At 39.5% G+C, this 25,303-nt stretch overlaps 1 protein-coding gene across 4 annotated transcripts in view; it reads right to left on the bottom strand.

Annotated features, from left to right (window-relative positions):
• Positions 1–1,422: 1,422 nt before the first annotated feature.
• The window catches only part of SPPL3 (signal peptide peptidase like 3), a 168,645-nt gene continuing 144,764 nt past the window's right edge, over positions 1,423–25,303 (bottom strand). The window contains exons 3-12 of one of the 4 annotated variants that reach the window (XM_057491846.1): positions 18,134–18,222; positions 15,513–15,632; positions 15,250–15,351; positions 14,724–14,802; positions 13,719–13,855; positions 6,514–6,620; positions 5,971–6,134; positions 5,069–5,268; positions 3,928–4,037; positions 1,423–3,249 (exon numbers count right to left, since the gene is read on the bottom strand). In XM_057491846.1, coding sequence (XP_057347829.1) covers positions 3,178–3,249; positions 3,928–4,037; positions 5,069–5,268; positions 5,971–6,134; positions 6,514–6,620; positions 13,719–13,855; positions 14,724–14,802; positions 15,250–15,351; positions 15,513–15,632; positions 18,134–18,222 — 1,180 coding nt within the window. In that variant the 3' untranslated portion in view covers positions 1,423–3,177. The remainder of the gene's footprint in view (positions 3,250–3,927; positions 4,038–5,068; positions 5,269–5,970; positions 6,135–6,513; positions 6,621–13,718; positions 13,856–14,723; positions 14,803–15,249; positions 15,352–15,512; positions 15,633–18,133; positions 18,223–25,303) is intronic. The other 3 variants (XM_057491847.1, XM_036929187.2, XM_036929189.2) reach the window with 3 other exon arrangements.

The raw sequence follows: 25,303 nt of genomic DNA, 5'->3' as shown, positions 1-25,303 counted from the left end.
CCAGAGGTAGGGCTGGCTGATTCCCTTCTGAGCCTGTACGGTCTCATCTGCTGCTACAGAGAATTGCACAGTGGACATTGTTGATGAGTATACTTGTAGATGCAAAACTGCTACATTCCAAGGCTCTGACCTAAAAGTTAGGCTTTACAGAACACAAATGTCTACAATACAGCTCTGGATCTGGTTAGCAGTAATATGAGCACTGCTATGCAGACACCACAGATTCTATTTTTAACACTTTATTAACAAAACAGAACTCCCTTCCCTCCACCCTTAACAAAGAACCAACTTGTTGTTCTTGTGGATAACATAACTTACCTGTTTAAACAAGGCCTGTGCTGGCCTGCTACAAAGGGAATTCAGATAGTACTTACCCCGCGAAGTCCCCCAGTCCTGGTTTGCACTGTTCGTATACAGACAGTTACGTAGCTATCTTATTCAGAAAAGGCATAAGCTGTAATAATAGCAATGGAACATGCTAGGCTTGGGATAAACTTTGCTGTCCTATCTTCATTAGCTCAAATTAAAAGAAAGTTACTATAAATACACGAGCGTTCCAACATGCAGTCTATTTTGTGGGAAGAACCTCAGACCACTGAGGAAGGAATGGGGTTCGCCCTGGAACTTTGTAAACATGCCTTGCTAAAGCAAAAGCCTTCTTAGATAGAAAACCGCAAAACTCAGAGTATCTGAGAAACCAGAAAAAATACAGACATATCAGGTAGGTGGAAGGGAACGGGGGAGACCGTAGGGAAAATCGAAAGCATGTGCTTTAACTGAGTCACCCCCCACCCTGCCCCCATCAAAAGAGCACTACACTTCCAGAATGGGGGGAATTCTAGTGTCTGCTGTGGTTAATTTAAAACAAGGAATATTTGCAGTTCCTCTGCCAAAGTTTTAAGAGCAGCTGGAATTGAAATTACATTTAGGAGTCCCATTTGGATAGTTTGCTCTCTAAACCTGCAGAGATGACAAAAAAAATCACATTCTTTCTTGTCTGGAATAGTTTTTTTTTTTAACAAAAAGATAAAATTAAAACGACCAAATGCCACGATAATATTTCTAACTATTATTGGCACTCGCCCCTATTTGGAGTCATTTTGAAAGACTCCCCCACCAACCCCATTTAGCCATTAGTGTCCCCAAGGGCTAAGAAAGAAGTACAACTGGTAAATAGTGAGCACATGAGCACTTTTGTTTGGTCTTCACCAGAATTCAAAACACCAAGAGACTGTTTTGAATTCTGTGGAAAACAGAAACTTCCGTTCTCTGACATCTCTAGGACTAAATGAGAGCTGCAAGTGACCCCATCTGGAGACGGACAGGGTCTTCCTGTCAGTCTTATGGAACAGGTAGTGCAGGTGATAGGTGACGGTTATCAACTGTTTGGTATCAACAACCAAAAGTGAAGATGGGGTGACAAAGGCTAGAAAGGAGTCATTTATTTAAAAAACAAAAACAAAATCCCCAAAGAACCAACAAAACAAAAAACAAAACAGCCCTCAGCAGGATTTGAAGACACAACAGAGAAGTGCACTACCCCCACCCCCTCACACTCCCTTGAAAACTCACTGTGCACCGTCTGTGAGCACTAGCTTCAGTGACTTCACACAACGGGAACCACAGCACCACAGCTTTTACACAGGGCAAGGCAAAGGCAGGTCACCTGCTTATGAGGAACCAGGACACACAGGCCCTTCACCAGCACGTGCCATCAGGTATCCAGGCTTCTCTCTGCCTTTGAACAAGGGGTAATTTTTGGTCAGGCAGAGGCTGCACAGATAAAGGCAAGCTGACATTATCACCTAGTTACTACCAGAAAGCCGCCGCCTCTCCAACACAGACCACATCACATGGTCAGATCTAAGGGGACAGAGCAGCTCGTTCCTTCTGCCATTCCTGGAATGCAGGGCTCATTTCAGAAGGGCATTTGACATTTGTCCCCAATATGCAGCTGTCAGCACAGGTAAACCAACACTATAATCACAACAGCAAGGACAGGATTATGTTGCTTTTTTTTTTTTTTTCTTAAAGGAGTGACGGCATGGAAAGATACAGCACACCAGTGAAATCAAATGCCAAAAAAAAAAAATTACAAAAAAATAGAAAATAGAAAAATGTATTTACAAGTAGTACATTACTATGATCAGAAAGCACAAAGACACCTGCTGCTATATAATACATGCACTGGTTCCAGAAGAAACTACTAAAAACCCTGCAAGGGAGAAGACTGTAGAAACAAAAGAAGGGCCAAAAGTTTTAATGTTTCATCCCTAATTTGCTACACTGACCAAAACCAAATGAGTGTCCCCTGAAGTCCATGAGTATATCAGTACAAATACTATACTGGTTTTTAACTGCACGTTCAGTTGTGGAGGGGGAGACAGCAGCTTATCCATATACAAGGAAGCCAGAGTAACTGCTCTACATGCTAAAAATTACAGCAAGTCCCTGTCTGCTACACAGCATGATCTTAGCAGGTTTTATTTTGTTTATTCATATATATCTATGTGCACGCACATGTGTGTGTATGTATAAAAACCATGCCCTCGTTCACTGCCAACATGACATCTGGGTGGACATGAACTCATTACAACAAGTTCTTATGTATATGTTGTAAGAAGTCACTCAATGTCTGTGGATTTAATAAGTCATTTCACACCACAGAAAATATTTAATAAATCCAAAAAAAGGAAAGAATATAATGACAGAAGAGCTCTGTCTCAGTTCTCAGAAACTGAGTCCCCCACAGGAAACTGGTCCCAAAGTTCTTGAGGGTTCACTGAAGAAACTTCGCTTTGCTAATGTTTTTCATCCGTTTAGTGTTCAAAAGGTAGGGAACGACTCCTTGCCGTTGTCAGTTTTAAATAGTCACATCTCTATCCTCCACAGGTAACAGTCTGGTGCAGATCCATAAAAATGGGGGAGAAGGAGCGTGGGGGAGGGCCTGTCACCTCAGGAGGGGCTCCCCTTCTCCAGTGGTAGGAAGAGAGGGAACGAAGCTGGGCTCCAGCACCTCGCTCCTGCAAACAAGCTCCCTGAAAATGGAAATTCAGTCATACGTCAGTTCCATAAACAGGTACATCTCTGAGTACCAGGCCGGCTCTAAGAGGAAACAAAACCACGCGTTGACAGAAAGGGACTAAGATGGCCATTCTGCTCACTCTCTGGGATCCATCATACTTCCAGGAATCGTGAGCTGCTGGATTTGGAGTGGAATGGCTCAGACCACATCCGCCGTAGGTCACCCTGGGAAAGATTGAAGTTAACAGATTTAAACACGAGGCACACATATCTACAAGTCCTTTATGATTCTTGATGTCAGATCAGATTGCTTCTACAGAGAATCAAGGAACATTCAAATTTTACTCACTGAAAAGTAACCCATCATTCTTTGAAGACCTCACTAGAAGAGCTTTTGGCCCCTTGAGCAGGGAAGGGCTTTTGCAATTCTATCCTGGTGTAAATTCTATCACTTACGATCATGTCAGATGGTCTAGGCAAGTTAGTTAACCTCTGTGTTTCCTCATCTGTAAAATGGGGAGGATAATACAACTCTTGTAAATCAGAGAATGCTCCAAGTCTATTTTCTTATCATATATTTCTTAATTATTTCCAAACTTTGGTGCAGAGTATTAAAAGGGCTGTTAGGAAGCTACTTTTAAGGGAATCAGGCAGTCTTGCAAGTTGAACTCCAGGAATCTTAGTTATGAATCTGTGACCAGACAATTAGTGGTCTCACTCACTAGCATTTGCTGCCGGTGGCTGTTAAGAATGTGGAATATCAGGTTAGCAAAAATCAACTAACCCACTGTCAAGATCAAGAGCGCAGGAGCTTCAGCAGAACTACCAGCAAGCAGAATACATAACTAAGTCCAGGTCAATGCCAAGTTACTGTTTTCATAGGTTTAGAACAGCTTCTCTCACCTTTAAATAGGCCATTGTGAGGAGTGGCAATAAGGTAAATGGCACCAAATAGAGAAGGGCGGGCTGGGCTGCTCGGTGAATGCGAGACGCCACAGTAGCAGTGAGTAGACCTATGAGAGAGACATTAGTGAATAACCACAGCCAGTCCTGGGAGAGGAAAACCTCTGTTACCTGGCCCTTCTTGGTAGGTCTTGATGTCACAGCTCTAATGTGACATATTCCATCCAACGGGTAGGACGTGAAGTGCCCAGCTCCACAAGCCCAGAACGCCAGGGACCTATGAGTGGCCAAGCCCCATGCAGTGCTCCAGTTCCAGGTCCAAGCCCTCACACCTCTGCTCTGAGTGTGCCTGGCCTCCCTCTGTCACCTGTGGTATGCGATGCCAGACTTGGAGATGAAAAGACCTAGATTCAAGTTCCAACTATGCTAATTGTGACATGATAGCTATGTAACCTTGGTTATGGCATGTCCCTTCCCTGAGCCTCTGGCTCCTCACCTGTCTAATGGGGTAGCACCACTTGCCCTGCTCCTCTGAGTTCCTGAACTGAAATGAACCTGTGCACATGAAAGTCCTGTGGAATTAGTGAATGACAGTGTTAAGTAGGAGGCATGCTGGTGAGAGGTGTTCTGATCCACATACTCTGTTGTCGCTGCTACAGGTGCAGGCAGGTGGCTGCTATTCCTATGCCCCATACAATGGTCTCTTCCTGTCTGTCTGTAAGTGAGCTAGCTAGGGACAGTGGCCTAGGGAGAGACTGAGGTCAGGTGACAGACATGTTAGAACAAATGAAGGGAAGGATCTGTTCAAGTAGGAAATAAACATGCCATTCATTAAACTCAAGCTGAAGATACAATTAAGCATACAGATTGATCCATGATCATTGTATGGCAGGTGTTCTTGACTCTTAAGGCCTCACCATACTCTTCCTGTAATATTCAGGCATATTGTTAGGGAACAGGGCTGGCCTGTAGAGAGAGCCTCAATTATCTCATGGGCCAGTGGTCTGTATTTTCTTCATGGTTGTCTACTACAGAGTTCTCTCTCCTTCCATCAAGCATCTGCAGCTACAAGATCAGATTTAATTCTGGGTGTTGGAGGACAGCCAGAGAGAGGACCACATGCAGCCTCTCTGGTTCTTACCTACAAAGTACCCAATGAGGGTACAGTGGAAGTAGGAGACCTTCTGCATGCGTCCAGAGATGTTGGCGGGTCCAGAGGCACCGCAGGAGTCACCGCTGGCTTGTTTTTTGTAGTTGTCATAACGAAGGACAAAGCACAACAGGAGCCCAGGCATCACGATGTCCCCAATGCCCAACATAGAGAAGTGACTGCCAGTGGAGCTGGAACGCAGAGTCACACATCAGGGAGGCCAACAGTTACAACCCCACTCCTCTGCCTCTGCAAAATCTGTCAGCTTTTTAAGAAGTCAAAGAACTAATCTGAATGGTGGAAGGAAACCTCTAGTAGTTGAACAACACTAGTTTTAAGAGTTTAGAGATTAAAAGCCAAAAAGTCCTGGCAACAGAAGTCTTCAGCCAGGCTCCTCAGTGCTCAGGGCAGCACCACAAAGGCGGCTGCTCAAGTATCTGCTAAGGACTGCCACCTCCAGGAATGTCAGGCAACTCAGTATTTTTCACACATTCACAGCTGGACTTCAAACAAGCACCTGACTACCAGCACATTTAAGTTTTCCAAAATTATTTTACCAGATCTGTATAACTTTAGCATTCAGACAAATTTTTATAAATGTCTTAGAAGTAAAAAGACCAGACTCTGCTGTTTTTCAGCCACCTTTAAAATATGCAAACAGTAACATATGGCTGTTGGATAAGATTAATCAGTGATAAAAAGCTCCTGTATCACTGAATGATAAACCTTTGCAAGTCAATTCTCTTCCTCATCTCTAAGACGGAGGACGATGACTCACAGCACTTTTCCAGTCTAGGGTTAGAATGCTGATGACAAAGACTGACCAGTTAAGGAACAGAGGCCCAGGGAGGCAGTGTGCTCATCACAGATGAGGCCTGACAGGTCAGTCCTACCTCGGAAAGACCAGTTTTCCAGGCAGAGATAGCCGAGGAACATCACGCCCAACATTGGGCCCCAGGTGGAGCTTCCGGGATAGGACGTCAAGGGGATTGTCAGCCGGCTGCGTGGCCACCTTCACCATGACGTTGCTATTGAAGATGTAGGCAGAGAAAAACACCTGTAGAGTGGAGAGATGCCTTTAACAGAGGGTGCTGGGAGGAACCCAGCATCTTAAGAGCAGAGCCTCAGAATACGACGACGTCAAGTTTTTTTGACTGCATGCTTTGAGAGAGCAAATCTTAATTCCCAGGGCAATGAACGTTTTCTGCCCGCTGCTTCTCCTGCTCTTAAGACACCTGCACTATCTATTGTATCATGTCTCAGCAAACAAAGGCCAGGGAAGCTGCCTGCTCAGGACTCCAGGGAGTGGTCTTAGATGGGAGGTACTCCCATCGGCTGGCCGGCCAGATTCTAGATACTTAAGAGTTAACAATTTTCAGGAGTGAATACTGCAAATAACATAAAGGAGAGAAGCGGCTTCTGGGAAACATACTTACCCAAAAGACATCGTAGATTAGAAGCCCTGAGAGAAGCAGGCAGGAGACCTTGAGGCTGGGCAGGCGGACAAAGGCTATCATGGCAACACAGAGACCCATGGCTAGGGCTGGGAGGAGATAATAGGTAGTGGTCAGTGTGGAGTAGAGGCCTCATCCTCTCTCCACAAGCTATTCTACAGGCACAAACCTAACAGAGTTTGTAAGTCCCTGCAAAAATCAGGCAGCCCTAAGCTCTAGTCTAAGACATTTACACCCTATTAGTGCAAAGTGCCCACTCCAGCCCATTTTGACCTGCTGGTGGTATCTAGGGAGATCCCTTTTCTCCTGCTTTAGATAGTGCTCAACTGTGTAAGACCCAGGAGATCCTCTATTTGGACTGATAAACCTCCAAGCCAGGCTCAGTTCAGGACCTCCAAGCTCTCATTCCCTGCCTCTTCCCATTACTGAGGGTGTGTCATCCTTGCTCTTTCAAAACCAACTCATACCCTACATCGCATCCCCTTTCATTTACTCAAGGACATTGTTCCAGCAGTTCATTCTTCTCTCTCCGTCCTTGCCTTATTCATTTTTCCTGCACCTCTCAAAATCTGACATACAATATATTTAAAGAAAAAAATGTCTCCTCTCAAATAAAATGTAAGCTTCTTGAGGGTATGGTTTGCTGCTGCATCCCTGGAGTCTAGAAGAAGCCTGGCAGATGAACAATCTCTTCCTGCCTTCAGCCATTCTCCTCGTTCTTCTGAAAACAAAGGTCAGATTAGGCCATATAACTGCTTACAAACTTCCTGTGAGTTATTGGTGTAGCAGGATGAAAGTCAAACAGCTTGGCCAGGCCCTGGCAGGGCTGTACAGGAGAGCATTCTCCCTTGGGCAGCCCCTGTGCTCAGCATGCACTTCCTGCTGCTCTATTCTAGCCACTCAAATATGATGATACCACTCAACACTGTTGCGTTTTTTCATGCTTGACAGAAGGTCCTATCCTGGGCTTCTTCACTGGACAAAGTCATCTCATTCCTAAAGACCTGGGTCAGAAGGCCCTTCCCTCAGGAAGTCTTTCCTAGTCTAATGAGATTAAGTTATTCTTTCTTTGTGATGAGAGGTCACAGAACTTTGAATCTCTCTCATTTATCTGTTCTTTAGTAGTGTGATTATATGCGAGTAAATTCCCTAAACTAGGTGCTCCTGTGGACAAAAACCATGGCTTATTCTTTCTGTGGAGCCCCAACACCTGACCATGCAGACATAGTCATCAATATTTGCTGAATGAATGAAAAATCATGTTCTCCCAACTTCAAATTTCAAACTATTCTAAGGAAAGTAAAGAAAAGTAAAGCCACATTAGCTGTACATCATTTTAACAGAACTGGTGGTAAACTGTAAATATGTGTAACAAAGTGGGCAAATTTAGCAATCTGGCAGATCCTACACACATCGATGCAACTGGTATTTAATGAGTTCCTACTGTGGGTATGCTGTTGCACAAACAAAAGAGGAGTAAAACCATTCCCATCCTCACAAAGAAAAGGGTCAGAAAGACAACAGTAAAACTAGTAAAGCTCTATTCCTCCTGTCATTATTGTTATCAAGCATTCACTGCGCTCCACTGTGTGGATTTTGGAAAGCTGTGGTCAAGACATAATTTCACCTTTGTAATAAATAACCTAGGACACTCATTTTACTAGGGTCTCCTTTAATTTTTAAAAATTCATAAAAACGAAGTCAAACTGGTAAAATGTATGCAAATTCATGTCATCTGAAATGAATATAATGAAGTGTATCAACTAGTTAGGGGTCAATTAGGTTTTGTAAAGATTGAAGCATTCCAAGGTGCACAAGGATGAAGTACAATTTTTAAGGCATAAAGAGATGTACTTAAAGTTCTTTAATCAACCACACCCCATTGTTAAAATAGCAGGGTTTTCCATTGTAATTATCTTTAAGGATAATTACAATGTATAGTTAAGGAAACAAATGTTTGGCTGTATTGCGTGTCAATAAATAGGACACTCGCAGGGTAAACTGTTGGCTTGAGGAACAACAGTGGTCAGTGGTGGGTGGAAAGCCCTTGGGCAAAGGGTAGAACTGACCACTAGAGAATCGGTCAAACATACATTTAGGCAGAAATGCTGGCTAGGGTGATCTATTCAGGAACTTACAAATAAGTGAATAGATGGAATTAAAAAGCATCAAGGAAACAAAGAAGAAATGAAGGCCTAAGATAGACAAGAGACAGGAATATGTGGGCAGTGAGGGTTGGAGGGCTGACTGACGATAACCCAAAGTGGTATGGAAATCAAATGGACAGACAAGCAAAAGGGAAGTTTCCACGGTGAATGCATATGCCTCTGACACAGCACGGGACTGGTTTGTTTCAGAACTTTTCTATTCAGTTTGCCATGCAATCAATCCTAAATTGGCAGGAGCCTTTACAAGTCACATGGTCTAAGCACCCACTCATTGTTTTGTCACTCATTTTATGCTAATCCTAGTCCACTTGGGTTGAAACCAAAGATGGACCAGACTACACTGCTCAGTGACAGAATTTTCCATGACTCCAGATAATGTCATTTTACCCTTAATCTTCCAAACAAGAAACTCTTCAGTTCATTTTCAATTTATCAGTCTTTCATCATGTACAGTCAATTTGCGGCCACTCTAGGATGGTACTCTTTATTGTTACTGCAGACGTTGGTCATGCTTCCCCACAGTTAACGTTTCATGTGTGTCTTTTCCCACTTTCTCTCACTCTCTGTCTCTTTCTCTCTCCTACTCACTCTTCATGGCCACTGTAAAAAGTCAGTTAGTCAATTCCTGCCCTAAGGTCACTAGTTCCCTACTCTGTGATGGATCAAGTCTAATTATGAAGTGTCACAGCCTCGGGCACAACTCACAGTCTGGCACTGTGCATACCTTGGGGCCCTGGGGTATGTCGTCCTTTGTTCCTCTTTTTCAACCTACTTCCCTCTTCTTCATCTAAGTTAAGCAATACCTCTTTTCCAATCATGCCAGCCAGGTCTCCCTACTGTACAATTAACTGTCATGTTTGAAGGGGCAGAATGCATCCCTTTTCACTTTTTCAGAAAAGGTTCTTAATATAAGTCAATCACTCCTACCCCGAAATGAGTATATCCACAAGCTACAACATAACCTCGAAGCACACACTCAATGCTTCATCGAGGTTTGCCTCCCTTTTTCTTCACTCTTTCATTTATGTAACCCTTTAAAATCTTACCTTCTTCTTTAAGGCTTTTCCAAGCCAAAATGAAAAGGTTGTATGTTTCCCTTGCTCCATGCTGCAGGAGACACTCCCAAGACTCTCCCTAATAGCTTTATCAACACACTTAACTTCTGGTGAAATATAAATTAACCAAAAGTGTTAGGGAAGTAAATTACTAATTTTAGCCACCTGGCTGTAATTACTTTCAATTTATTATTGACAGAGTCTATATATATATCATGTTATCTTCTACAACCAATAGGGACAGGGACAAAGACAATGACACCAAACTGAGCTAAGATGTTCTCAAAAAGGATTATGTAACCTGTAAGGTCTTAAGCAGTGCTCACTTCTAAGACAGAGAGACAAAGATCTGCGGACTGCTAAGCCCTATGTGGACTAAGCACCAGAGCCTAGCGTTTTAAAACAAGAAAAAAATCAATTGCCAGATTTTTGACACTGAACATGCTCTAATCATAGGTTAGTAGTTAAGTGCCATAAAATGAGGGGGCTGGGTTAGACATCTGTCAACTCTCCTACTCCTCGAATTCGTCAGGGCAGGCACACTGTGAACCTCATTCAATGATCCTTGAACACTAGGTGTGTGCACACAAGATTCATCAGCTTTTAGCTAACATATCACACCACCTATTGTCATCTCCTTTCAAGCTTTTACAAATTTAAAAGGTTAATGTGCCAGATGAAACTAAAAGTACATTAAAAGAGCTCTAGATTTAGCTCAAAATTCTGTGAAGTCCCTTCTTAGTATTAATGCTTCTCAATATAATGAAAATATACCTCATGCCTTGCCCTAAAACAACCACGTTTATTCTGTTTTCACTCTTAAATTAACTTCAAAGAACAGGCTTTACTTAAGAAACACTCATTTGAAAAATGCTACTACCAAATTATCACTATCTACAAGATAATTTCTGATCCTGCAGAGAAGTCCAGAAAGACTCTTTCCATGGCTAAGAAGAATGTATTTCAGAATGTTTAAGACCATGCCTAGGAAGCTACATTTTCTGTAACAGCAGAAAACAAGTCAAATACACATCCAACACTAGTCTGAGAAACAATTAAAATGTTAAAATGAACTTTTTTTTTTGAGGGAAAAATCTGTATACTTGGTCACAAGGGCAGTTTAACAAGTGCAAACTACTAGGAAGAAGAGATCCTTGGACAAGTAAATATTGGGACAGCAATAATGATAGAAATTGATGTAAAAGTGTACTACTTCGGGTTTAGGGGGAGCCTCCTGAAAACTTAGAAAAAATTTCAACTATTAGGTGAATCTTCACAATGGAAATGTATTTCTGATATATGTCACTGGGAAAATAAAGTTTGTCCTTTATGGCCAATTTTCCATCAACTCTAGAGTTTAAGGGAAAGAAATGGACCTTTTAATGTATCTCACAGAGAGCTGCTTATCCAAGCCTTCCTTTAGTGAGTCTAATAAGCCTATCCCCACTCTGTAGACATACAATGAAGAAAATTCTGCCTGACCTACTTTAACCTGTTTCAGATGGCTGTGTAGATCCAGTTAATCTAGAAAAGAATGTCACCTTCCATCATGCCAACCTTTTCTTTTTCAGTGACATACTAACAGTAAAAGTGCTTTTTTATAATTATCACCTTAGATTAAAACAACATGCTACTTAAACATAATTTTACAGAGTGTTTAGTCCACATTATAGTTTGTTCCCTCAAAACATTCAGTTTCTTAAGAGTTTTTCACTAGTTAACTGGGCACATACCAATGTCAAATCCTTGAACTGGTCAAAGTAACTTATAAGAAAAAAAAATCCTTTGAAACAGAAGGTTAAGTTTTTTGTTTTCCTTAAGGTTTAAAATTCCTTAAGACTGTATTACTGATTCTAGATCACAGAAAAAAATAAAGTTTAAAATCTTTTTTGTCAATTCTACCCAATTTGACCATGACCAGAATATCCTTGATTTTGACCTAATTCACATTTGTTTTTAAAAAAAATTTTAAAAACACTACTAAGAAGTCCCTCAACTGTGTACCAAATACTATTCAGCAAACAAGATCAGTCCTAGAAAGACTATATAGCCTACTGTTGTGGTACTTAAAAGTTGTCTGAGTGACTTAGCCACTCTTGCACTTGAGGCTCTGAGAGTGAGCATCACTCTGGGTGCTCTGTGCTCAGCCCGCACTGAGTGGCGACTCCCTCCAACCCCGGGCCATCCACGGAGCTGCAGGCACTCAGTGTCAGCAAAGAGGAGGGGAGCCTCTCAGACTCTGCAGTTGCTTCCAAAGCTCTGTTTCCAAGGTCTTGATTAGCCTTGTGGTTGCTTAGAATGTACAACAGGACTAAGTGCCATCCATACCCATAATCTCATTTTCAAATTCTGCCCTTAAAAATTCTTTAGATAGTATTATGAATCATATAAAACTGATGTTTGTGTTTTAACTTCTTTCCCTTCTAAAAACACCTAAAGAAAGGAAAAAGTGAACAAACTTTGTGGGGCACAGCAGTTAAAGGTTTCTTGAGGTGAGGAAAGCAAACTGAAAATAAGAGTAGGGAGTGAAAGAAAAAGAAGGTAAGGCGGTTTACATGGTTAAATAAAGAGTTAAAAAAATGTCATAAGGGAGAGAACAGAAGAATAATGAGGTCTTCTGGAAATTTCCTACCGAGATGTTTTGATAGAATGAAATGTACATGGGAATTCTGTGACTTGTTTAGTTACTTCTCTGAACCTGTTCCTTCCTCTTCTGTAATGGGAACAATAATGGTATCTATTTCAAAAAGTTTTCAGGATTAAATGAGATAACCCACATATAACACACAGCAGAGTGCCCATGCATAAAAAGCACTCAATAAATGTTAGCTATTATTGCCATTATTACTTCATCACTTTCATCATCGGTGAAGGCAAAATCTCATATGCTACAGGCAGGAGCATAAACTAGGTACAGCATTTCTAAAAGGCAGTATATGAAATTAGTCACATACAAAACCCCCTTTCCCAGAAATTTCCTATTTAGGAATTCATCCTTAGAGATAATCTTAGTGAGTAATCTGATATGCCTACCAAGAGGTGGAACAAGAATGTTTATCTCATGGTTACTTGTAATAGAAAAAGATTAAAAATAATCTAAGGATCCAGAAATAGTTGAATAATACATACCACGGAATACTCCAGAACTATTAAAAAAAAGTTAAGACATACCTTAATGCAATGATATAGACATGTATATCACTATATGAAAAGGAGTCTATTGTATTTCATATATAACACACATATGGAATCTATTATATTCTACATGTATATTCATATATAGTATGTCTGTTATAGTATAATCTCATTTATAATCTACACAAAAGTATGTATACACATGTTCATAGCAGCATTACTCACAATAGCCAACAAAGTGAAAAATGATGAATGGATAAGTAAAATTGGTATATCTATACAAGTCAATAGCACTTGTCCATTAAAAGAAATGGAGTACTGATACAGGTTACCACATGGATGAAAACATTATGCTAAGTGAAGGCAGACATAAAAGGTCATATATGATTTTATTTAAGTGGACTGTCCAGTAGAGGTAAATCCACAGAGAAAGAGGTAGATAAGAGGATGACTGGGGCTGGTGTCAGGGGAACAGGGAGGGACTGCTAGTGGGTGGGGGCTTCAGAGGGCAGGTGATGAAAATGTCCTAAAATTGATAGTGGTGACAGTTGCACAACTCTGAATATTCTAAAACCCACTGAACTGTACACTTTAAATAGTTAAACTGTATGGTATATGAATTATATCTCAAAAAAGATGTTATTAAAAAATATCTTAAGAATGTGTGTGGGTAAAATAATAAATTCCATACATAACACCATCTTTGGACACCTAATATTCACAGTAATCAGAGGTTACACTACTAAAATACAGAAAGTAGAGGAAGGAAGGACTAATATAGTTACCTATAAACTATATTAAAATTTCAACTTGTCACATAATTACTTACCATCCATGAGAAGCCAATGGCCAGTGAGAACCCAGATGAGGACGAGCATGACAGACAGAGAGAACGACAGTAACTCAGCAGCAGTGAAACGCCCACAGCAACCAAAGGAAATCCTGGAAAACACAACACCTGCTGGACTAACGGGCGATAAATTATATTTAATAACCAAACTCTTCTTAGGTTCTTCATGATCAGAGTTGAGGATGAACAGATTAGGATATTAAGCAATACCTACTGAGGAATCCGAAATACCCAAACCTCTTTGAAGTAAGCCACAGAAAGCTTAGATCAATTCTGCTTCTGCACCCATTTGGTAATGTAATTTTTATTATCAATATGGGTGTTTAGAAGTTTAAAGTGACAATATCAATTTTTGGAGAATCTAAGTATACAGGAAATTCTACTGTTATGAGGAAAACAACATGAAGAAAGTCAATAATTCATTTAGCAAAGATTAAAATTATTTATAATGATGATAAGTCTACTTGGTTATCACTAATTCCCAGGAAAAAAATCAGCTGCCCCAAGTGACTGGTTTCTGAAGTGCACTTAGCATCTCAGTTAACATGGCATTTTGTTTCTGTGAGCAAAGGCTTAGGGGTTAAGGTGTGAACACTGGGATTAAACCTAAGTGGCTAGCATATGTTCCAGGTAACCAAAGATGAAAGGCCCAGAAGAATGTTTGAGATCACTATTTTCATATTCCATTAACTCACCAGTAAAGGAATGAAAGTGTTATTTCAAAAGAAAGCTGCTCATCTTTCAGTGACCTAAGCAGGAAGCCTACTACAATGACTCTGACTTACTCAGATTCCTTCACATTTCCTCTGCTATGAAAAGGTACAAAAGGAAGCATTACCTTCTAGTTTTAAAGATCAAAACATCTCACTTCCCAGTCTTCTAGGGTTTGTGTGTGCCAGTCAATACCAATAACAGAATCCTAATAATGCTATTAAGTATACAAAAAAACCAATTTATAATTTAGAGAAAAAGCCAAATCCTTACTTGTTCTGAGGTGAACAGGGTCTTGTTAAATACTGGCACATCGGGAGAAGAAGAAAAGCAAAAGCTATCGTTGCAAGAACTAGAGAAAAAAAATGATGGTTAAATTAATTTTTTTACCGATTATTAAGAAAAATGGCATGACTTATGGAAACATTCATTGCCCAGAATAGTTTTCTCAATAGGTAGATAAAACTACATTAACTAGAGAAGAAAAACAAGTTCCTTTAGCATTGCACAGACAACCTCTTACAAGAAAAAGTACATGATTTGAAATAGAGGGAAGTGTGGGTAGGTTTTCTCATTCTGTTCTATCTCAGCAAGACAAGATAAACAGTGGGCCAAGGGAAGATTTCCTAACAAGTCCAGAATTTTGTTGATGTTTTATACATTTCCATCATCGTTTAGGTTGAAAACTAGAAGAGCTGACAGTTGAATTGCTGTGGTTAGCTCTTGATGTTTCTATCTGCAGAAACATCTGTAGGGGTTGCCAATGACCACTGCCAAACTGAACCCTCTGGTAACCTACCAGACAAGGAACCACAGCCAAAGTGATCTTCTGTGTTGTCATAAAGCTCACGAATTTTCAAACCCCTGGCCTTTCCATTCAGATTGTGTTGGCAGATCTGGCCTAACCATGCAAATTATCAAGTGGTTCAAGAAGGTGGGGGTGGGAGCACAGCCAGACTTACGAAGAAAGACTTGCATGGCATGGTGCATAAATATTAATTTTTGAATGATGCTAAGATGAAGAAATTTCCCTTTACATTAATGTTAAAAATAGTCATTTACCTGCTGTACATATTGTAAAAACTACTTGAACTGAGTCAAAGAAGAAGAACATTACTAGGAGAGAGACAGATGCTCCAATTGGAAGGAACAGTGCCTGGGTTGAGTCAATAGTTTGGATACCTGAAACAGAAATAGGGACATTATTAATGACTTATGTAACAGGCACTGTAGCCATATACTTTAAATATATTAGCTCGTTACAATGCAAACAGCTCTAGGGATTACTATATAAAATATAGATTATCTAGGCCCTCTGATTCTTTCCCTCCTAATTAGATTATGAGCTTCTTGCTATCCTCAGAAAGCCCTCATTACAGTATGTGCTCAAGAAACACTTGTTGAATTCAACTACTGCCTCCTGGTGCTAAACAACTGGATGACAGGGTGCCAAGAAAAAAATCACAAATGTTAAGAGGTAGTGAAAATTCAGATTAATCTCAGTCAAATTGCTGTCTCCAAGAAAGCAATTTAGGGATTTTGGTGAAATAAAATATTAAATGTTTCTACAAAACAAAACTGCTTGACATTGGTTAGATAGATGAGTCAAGTAACTCACTTAGGATTAGGGCAATTCAATTTTGGGAACGGTGATCTGTGTGAGGCTGTGGTACAAGTCTGTGAGAAAAAGCACCTGCTTTAGGTACAGGATAGGAAGTGGTATTTGCTCTATCTCAGTACTTTATTAACACCCTGGAAAATATTTTGGCCACACTGCCTACAGCTTGGGTGTCAGCTCTTAAAACTTTCTTGTACTTTTGCATCTTTCAAAGTATCTGATAGAATGCTGAGTGCATGGTAGGTTTATGTCTTTCATATTATCAAATCAAGTATCCTTGTTTCTAATTAGATTCTCTTTCTATAATTAGCATCACCATTTTTAAAATAACTACTGAGGTACAATTTTATACACCAAAAAGTTTACCAATTCTAAGTGTATAGAGTTTAATAACTTTTTTTGATAAATTTACCAAGTGTGAAACCATTACCATGATCTAGTTTTAGGACATCTTTGCCACCTCAAAGACCCCTCAAGCCAATTTGCAGTAGGTTAATTCTCATCCTCATCCCTTACCCCAGGCAACCACTAGTATATTTTTTGTTTCTGTATATGCAATACAATGAGTCATAAGAAATACATATTTGGTCGTGAGTGACCAAATATGTATTTCCCAGGTATACTGGTCTTTACCCACAGTTCCTGAAAACACTACAGTCTTAAATGTGAAATGGGTGTTTTTGTTATGTTAATGAGACTTTTGGACCCCCCACCCAAGGGCAGGGGCTGGAGACTGAATCAGCCAATGGCCAATAATTCAGTCGATAATGACTGTGCAATGAAGCCCTCACAAAAGCCCCCAGAAGAGCTTATCAGCTCTCTGCTCTCTCAGATCCTGCTTCTCAGTCTGAGAGGGCTTCTATCCTTGGGGAACCAGAACGCCTCCACATGCCATTGAGCCAGGCCCCAAGCTCCACAAGGACAGACGTTCCTTTATTTGGGACCTTGCTCTATGTATCTCTTCCTCTGGCTGTTAATTTGTACCCTTTATTAAACTGCTAAACCTAAATGTTTTCCTGAGTTCTGTGAGCTGCTCTAGCAACTTAATCAAACCCAGGGGGGAGGTTGTGGGAATCTCCAGTTTGTAGCTGGTAGGTCAGAAGCACAGCTTAACTGCCTGGGCCTTGTGACCGGCGTCTGGAGTGGGACAGAGTCTGTAGGATGGAGCCCTTGACGTGGGGGATCTGGTGCTGTATCTGGCCAGACAGCATTAGAACTGAGTGGAGTTCCCCACACCCTGCTGGTATTTGAAAGTCACTTGGTGTTGTCATGTGTGGGAAGACCCCCTTCCACATACTTACACATGTTGGAATTGGGTCCAGGAACACAAAGTTACACTATTACTGCTCTGTATAATGTGTGTGTAGAAAAACACCCCCCCTCAATATATTTGCCTTTTAAAAAATTTCGTATAAATGGATTCATACAGTATGTAATAATTTCCTGTCTGGCTTCTTTTACTTAATAATGTTTTGAGGTTCATACATGTTGTAGCACATATCAGTACTTTATTCTTTTTAATGCTGAATGCTATTCCACTGCATGGATATACCATGTTTGGTTTATTCATTAACTGCACTGTTTGTACTTTTGGCCATTGTGAATAATAATGCCAAACATTTGCCATACAGCACATTTCTATTTTTTTAAAGCAAGTATTCTTATAAAATTTTAAGTATCAAAAGAGACTCACAATACTTAATTTTATAAATACTTCAAGTAATTATTTTTAAGTCACTGAATGACTTTATGATAAACACCTACTAAATTATCAACCTCACCAAAGGATTTAAATGAAGTCTTAAGCAGGCAGATACCTATCTATCTTGCTTATCTTTAAGAAAATAAAGAATCTCAGTAGAGGCTTTTAGGCATGAGTTAAAAGCTGTACACAAGAAGTCAGTAGTTCAGATTCAGAACATAAGAATTAAATTATACCATACAGATCAGACTTTACTATTAAACTAAGCATAAATTCTTGAACACAGTAAATTATTGACTGGGGTTACAGAAAGAATCAAATTAAGATAACTACATGTATGAAAGTTAACATAAAATGCCTTACTATTATTGGTGCTGTTGCTATTGAAAGACCCAGAAGAATTGTTATTGTCTTTCTCCTTATCTTGATTTTCAAAGTCCATATTAAGAGACCTGTGGGGAAATTGTATTGTTAAGTTTTAGTTTTGCTTAGAAAGAAGTAGGTCAGAAAAATGCTAAGGCATTAGGAAAGAAAGGAAGATCTCTTTAAACAACTCTGCAAAACACTTCTTGTTGCCACATTTTAAAAAACGATCTACATTCCTTCCTACCAATATGTCAGTTCAAGAGCTTTCATTCCATTGTGGCTAAGTCTTCCAGATATATCTCTGTACACATTCTTAATTACTTCCTTATGATAAATACGTAGAAGGAGAAATGTTGGTCCAAAGGACAAGCACAATTTTGAGACTTGTATATAACACACAACTGTTTCCAAAAAAGTTGTACAATTTTTGATACACTGATATCAGTGTATGAGAGCACTTGTCAGCTTTTGTTCAACAACGTGTATTTGAGTTTCAGTTATACATGTAACTGTTCTAGATACTGGAAGGACAATAAACAGTGAGTAAAACAGGTTCTCACAGATTTTACATTCAAAGAGGGGGGAAATTGACAATAAACAAGAAAGCCTGATAAGAGTTGACATTTACTCCCCTCTCAACCTTTGTACTATTATTACCATGCATTTTACTTTTACATATTATACTGTAAACTCCACAACATATCATTATTTTTGTTTATACAATTATCTTTAGACAGTTTTAAATAATAAGGAAAAAAATCATTTTATATTAATCAGTGTAGTTACCATTTCCAGTGATCTTCATTCCTTTGTATAGATCCAGATTTTGAACTGATAACCATTTTTAACCTGCTGAGCATTTCTTGTAGTGCAGGTTGGTTAGTGATGAGTTTCTTTTAGGTGTTGTGGGTATCTGAAACATCGTTATTTTGCCTTCATTTCTGAAAGATATTTTTGCCACAGAATTCTATGTTGATACTTTTTTTCTGTCCTTTAAAGCTGTTGTTCCACTGTCTTCTCAGTTATGTTGTATTCAGTTGAGAAACCTGATGCCTCTTCCCCCAACTACTTTTTTTATTTTCTCTTTCATCAGTGGTGTTGAGCAATTTGATTATGATGTACCTTGGTGTAGTTTTCTTCAGTCTTATTTCTACGGATTTATTGAGCTTCTTGGATTTGTGGGTTGTAGTTTTCTTCAAGTTTTGAAAAATTTTGGCAGTTAATTCTTCAAGGATTTTTCTTCCCCTCGTTTTCTTGTCCTCTCTTTCAAGGACTCCAATTACTCATATGTTAGACCAGTGAAGACTGCTCTTTGATGTACAATAATAGCTCAATGACAATATTCTCTATTTCATTTTAAATAGTTTCTATTACTGTGCCCTCAAGTTCTCTCATCTTTTCTTCTGCCATGTCTAATTGCTGTTAATCCCCTCCAGTATATCTTTCATCTTGGACACTGCTGTTTTCATGTCCAGAAGCTTGATTTGGGTATTAAAAAATATCTTCCATGTTCTATCTAACTTTTTGTACATATGTAATGTATTTACAATACTTGTCTTGATGTACTTCTTTGCTAATTCTAACATTTGTTGTCAGTTCTGGGTTGGTTTTGATTGATTATTCTCATCATTGGTCCTGTTTTCCTTCTTTGCTGCCTGTTATCTTTGCTTGTATGCCAGACATTATGAGTTTAACCTTGTCTCAATATTTTTATATTCTTATTAACTGCTTGGTATTTTTATATTCCTATAAATCTTCCTGAGCTTTTGTTCTGGGAGGCTGTTAGCTGGAAATAGCATAACTTGTTCAGGTCTTGCTTTTATGATTTATTAGGCAGGTCTGAAGAAGTGCTCAGTCTAGGGTAATTATTCTCTTCCACTGAGGGAAGACCTTTCTGAATATTCTACCCAATGCCACATGAATCATAAATTTTTCCAATGTGGCTTGTGGGAACATGTATACTTCTCTCTAATCCTTTCACATTATTCTTTCCTCAGACTTCGGTAATTTCCTCACATGCATGTACTTATCAATACTCAGATGAATGCTCAAGGTGCCCACCTGCAGACCTCTCTGTAGCTCTCTTGTATTTCATATTCTCCTATTAACTCCAGCTGCCTCAATCTCTCTGGACTCTTAGCTCTGTCTCTTCAACTTAGGGAATGTTTCTCTCTGTACCATGACCTGGCAACTATCATTAATGTTTTCTATTGTTTTTATTTCAAGTGTATGCTATTATTAACTATAGTTACCATGATATGTATTAGGTCTCCAGAACTTACTCATCTTATAGCTGAAAGTCTGTCCTCTTTGATCAGTATCTCCCCTCTTCCCCCACCCTCCAGCCTCTGGTAACCACTATTCTACTGTTTGTCACTATGAGTTAGGCTTTTTTTGTGGGGATGAAGGGACTGTCATCTTAAGACAGCTAGAAAAATTGTTTATCATCTCTCAGGGTCACTGTCCTTTGTTCTCTGATTAACTGTGTCTTGAAAATCATTGTTTCAGGTGGGATGGTAAATCTAGTTCCTGTTACCCCATCTTGACTGGAAGTAGAAATGCCTCTAGGTGGCTTGTTTAGATATTTGGGTCCCAAACTGAGATTCTGAAGTGAAGGAGAGGTCTCCTTTCATTTCTTATTCATGCTATTCACAAGTCCCTGGGGAGTACTGGAAGATTGTTGAGTTTTACCCCTCACATTAAGAAAGTAGAGGATGCTATCCTGCAAAGGTCAAAATTCTTCCTGGAAGGGAATCTTAACTAAACTACAAGGCTCAGTTCCTACTAACAGTGCTCTTCACTTCATAGTGTCTCATCCATGACTCAAAATCTCTTGACGAATTAAAAAAATTTACCCCTCTTTAGTGTCAACCACTGTCTAAAAGTTTCTTAGTCTGTTACTGGTGCTGAAGAAGTCTCAAGTGGAGTCTTGTTAGAATTGGTGACCTGGCTAGGGGAGGCTGTGGGAATTAACCTAGTAAGATATGCTTCACCTTGTGGGAATGTAAGCTAGGTCAACCATTGTGGAAAGCAATAAGGAGGTTCCTCAAAAAACTAAAAATAGAAATACCATTTGACCTGAGAGTCCCATTCCTTGGAATTTACCCAAAGAATACAACTTCTCAGATTCAAAAAGACATATGCACTCCTATGTTTATCGCAGCATTTTTTACAATAGCCAAGACATGGAAACAACCTGAGTGTCCATCAGTAGATGAATGGATAAAGAAGATGTGGTACATATACACAATCGAATACTATTCAGCCATAAGAAAGAAACAAACCTACCATTTGCAACAACATGGATGGAGCTGGAGGATATTATGCTCAGTGAAATAAGCCAGGCAGAGAAAGACAAGTACCAAATGATTTCCTTCATTTGTGGAGTATAACAACAAAGCAAAACTGAAGGAACAAAATAGTAGCAGACTCAGAGACTCCAAGAAGGAACTAGTGGTTACCAAAGGGGAGGGTGTGAGAGGGCGGGTGGGGAGGGAGGGAGAAGGTGATTGAGGGATATTATGTTTAGTACTCATGGTGTGAGGGATCACGGGGAAAACAGTGTAGCACAGAGGAGGCAAATAGTGAATCTGGCATCTTACTACAGTGAAGGACAGTGACTGCATTGGGGTATGGGTGGGGACTTGATAATATGGGTAAATGTAGTAACCACATTGTTTTTTCATGTGAAACCTTCATAAGAGTGTATATCAATAATAACTTAATTTAAAAAAAAGATATGCTTTTTTTAAGGGGACCTTAGTCCCCTATAAATTTGGCTAGTTTTGCTGTTCTGTTAGAAGGGGAGTAATGGGTGACAAGTTGCCCAATAGGACCAAAAGACAGGTATTTTTAGATGGTTAAGTCTCTTCTCCTGAATATCGTCAGGACTGTAATGTATTGGCTTTCCTAGAAGTTTTTAATTTTAAAAAAAGCTCTGGATTTTGGAACATTCATCTTCTCATATCTAATATTTGGGGCCTTACATTTCTCCAGCCATCAAAGGATGACATTAATACAGACTGAAAAGTACACTAGTTGCTCCCACCTCAGTCATCACTAGAAGAATTGTTATAGTGACTGGCTTCTGAGACAAACTTTCCTGTCAGTTTTGATTAGTTCCACAATGAACTAGACACAATGTTTTGCATACATTTCCTCAAAAACACCTATCCTAGATTTTAGTACATGGTTTCATTTCCATGGTCTTTAAACTTTAATCGATGTTTCTCATAGAAGAACTAATCATTTGTGGAAAGCTAAACTCTTAAGATTGGTGATGCAATTCATGGGAACTTGTCTGGAGTCACTTGAATATGAAGACTGCTACTTTCTTGTGGGCATGCTTTGGAAAAGAACTATATTACTTAAAATTGCATTTCTCAAATTCATTTACAAATGGAGTACGACCACCAGCAGCACTGCCAATACCACCACCATTTGTTGTACCTACTCTACTTCTCGGAACCTAGAGATAGCACAGTAAAATTCACAGAAACTGTTACCACTTCTCTACTGGAGGGCTGGCTGTTACAAATTTTAGCTTCTAATGCTCTCTGTTGGCATTACATTGATGTCTGGAGTGGAAAGTTGCTAGTCATCTCTTGCTTAACCCTAGACACAGCTGTTACCCAGCCTTTTTCCTCCTCAGATTGGGTAAATGAAGAGGATCCTACTCAGGACAGGCTTTACAGTTATCTAACTCCATTTCAATTTGTTATTAACTGAGGACAATTTAAAACTCTATCCTGGCTGTTTTCAGACAAGGATCTCCCTCTTTTCAAATACCAGAAGATTGTTGTTAATACAAAACCCATTTTAGTGGTTATTTTCTTAGAACCCAGTTTGATAAGAACTGTTGCGGGGATATGAAAGCTTTAGGCAGGTTAATGAGTTGAGGGGTGTGGGCAGGGGGGACGAGAAGCACTTTATATAATTTGAATCTTACTTTGAATTTCTTATCACCTCAAGTAAGCTTAGCTAAAATCCAGCATTGCTTGATCATCAGAGGCACACCATAAGCTACTATTCCACAAAACAGAAATCTGGTTAAATGAAGTTGTGGGACCCACATATTTGCTGAACCTGGGAAGATTAATATATTCCAGGTTTTTTTTTTGGTATCAATATACAATTACATGAGCAACATTGTGGTTACTACATTCCCCTCATTATCAAGTCCCCCCCACGTACCCCATTACAGTCACTGTCCATCAGCATAGTAAGATGCTATAGAGTCACTACTTATCTTTGTGCTATTGCTTCACCTTGGTCCCCTATATATTTGGGGACCCCCATGCCCCCCCACTTCATTATGTATGCTAATCATAATGCCCCTTATTCCCCCCCCTTCTCTCTCCCTTCCCACCCACCCTACCCAGTCCCTTTCCCTTTGGTAACTGTTAGTCCATTCTTGGGTTCTGTGAGTCCGCTGCTGTTTTGTTCCTTCAGTTTTTGCTTTGTTCTGGAAATACTCCACAGATGAGTGAAATCATTTGACACTTGTCTTTCTCTGCCTTGCTTATTTCACTGAGCATAATACCCTCTAGCTCCATCCATGTTGTTACAAATGGTAGGATTTGCTTTCTTCTTATAGCTGAATAATATTCCACTGTGTATATGTACCACACCTTTCTCCATTCATCTGCCTGATAGATAATGTATTCCAGTTTTACAAAACAAGATGGACCTAGATTTAGCAGATACCAGGTCACAAAGAATATATATTAATACATCATAATGTTATTATTAGATATGCCATCCAATTTGTGTCTTGGCTATTTGCTTAACAAACAGCAAGTTTGGGCTGTTCAAATCAATGTTTAAATACTAACATAACAAAGATTTGAGCTATGTATGTTTCATCACAGACAACCATTTGCCCTCACAGAAAAGCCATCTGTAAGTCCAGGGAGAGGAAATCCTGGGGCAAAATACCTCTAAAAACTGAAATCAGTCAAAGGGAGAAATAAAGTTTAAAACCCGTTTACTGCTTACAAACTGCAGTCCAGGGTTGTCTCTCTCCTCTGCTCCTGAAGAAGCAAGCAAGCAAGCCCCTGCCTTTAAACTCTCAGGTTCAGACAAGCCCTAGGTTGTCCAGGTAATTACCCACTGACATGGAGATGAACTTCTCTCCACCCCTGAGGATATGCAAATGCACTAAAGCCAGGCGAGATACTCTGGAAATGTTACAATTTTACCCACACCATCTAAATTACATATTATTTGCTATTTTTCATCAACTATGACTGAAGAGAAGTTGTAGGAGGTAGATAAATTTCCAATTACTGATGCTCACACAGAACCTACATGAAGAATCTATGACTAAGATCCAGGTAAAAGAGACAATCTTCTGATTAGGAAGCTGAAAACTTCCTGAGGATTAAAATAATGGTAATAGTTTGCCTTTCTTTACTCAGCTTATACGGTCAGGCATTCTGACAGGTGCTTTATAGGCAAGATTTCTTTTGATTCACAGACTAACTATAATTAATAATGTGACTGTATGTGGAGACAGAGCCTTTAAAGAGGTAATTAAATTAAGATGGGATCTTTAGGATGGGCCCTAATCCCATATGACTGGTGATTTTCTAAAAGGAGGAAATCAGGACAGAGAGACAGGCAGACAGATACACTGAACACATGCACACACAGAGAGAAGACCATGTGAAGGGCACCATCTACATGTGGAAACAGCCATTTATAAGCTGTTTCAGAGCCTACATCATTATCTTGGACTTCTAGCCTCCAGAACTGCGACGAAATAAATGTCTGTCGTTTAAATCATCTGTCATTTAAGTCATCAGTCTGTGGTACTGTTATAGCAGCCATAGCAAACTAACAGAGATGCTCTATAATTTTCCCATAGGGTAAGGAAATCAAGGTTCTTTTTATCACCTTGCCTTGGCTGCATAAAACTTCTATATTTTTTCCTGAAAAACATAATATATATGATTATTAAAAACTCAAATAGAGGATGGTACAAAAGGACTCCCATAATCTCCAGAGATACATACATTTGGTATACATTTCCCTTTTAAAAATGAAGATTAGTATATAGCATTTCACAAATTAATTTTCATTCACTAGCATGCCATGGACATCTTTCCATGTTGATACAAACTGTTTTTTTCTCATTAAAAAAAAAACTACAGAGTATTTCTCCTT

The sequence above is a fragment of the Manis pentadactyla genome, chromosome 14 (genome assembly GCF_030020395.1).
Source record: "Manis pentadactyla isolate mManPen7 chromosome 14, mManPen7.hap1, whole genome shotgun sequence".
In the NCBI taxonomy this organism is placed as follows: domain Eukaryota; kingdom Metazoa; phylum Chordata; class Mammalia; order Pholidota; family Manidae; genus Manis; species Manis pentadactyla.
The sequence above is the reverse complement of the archived record's forward strand: the minus strand, read 5'-3'. Positions and strand labels throughout refer to the sequence as shown.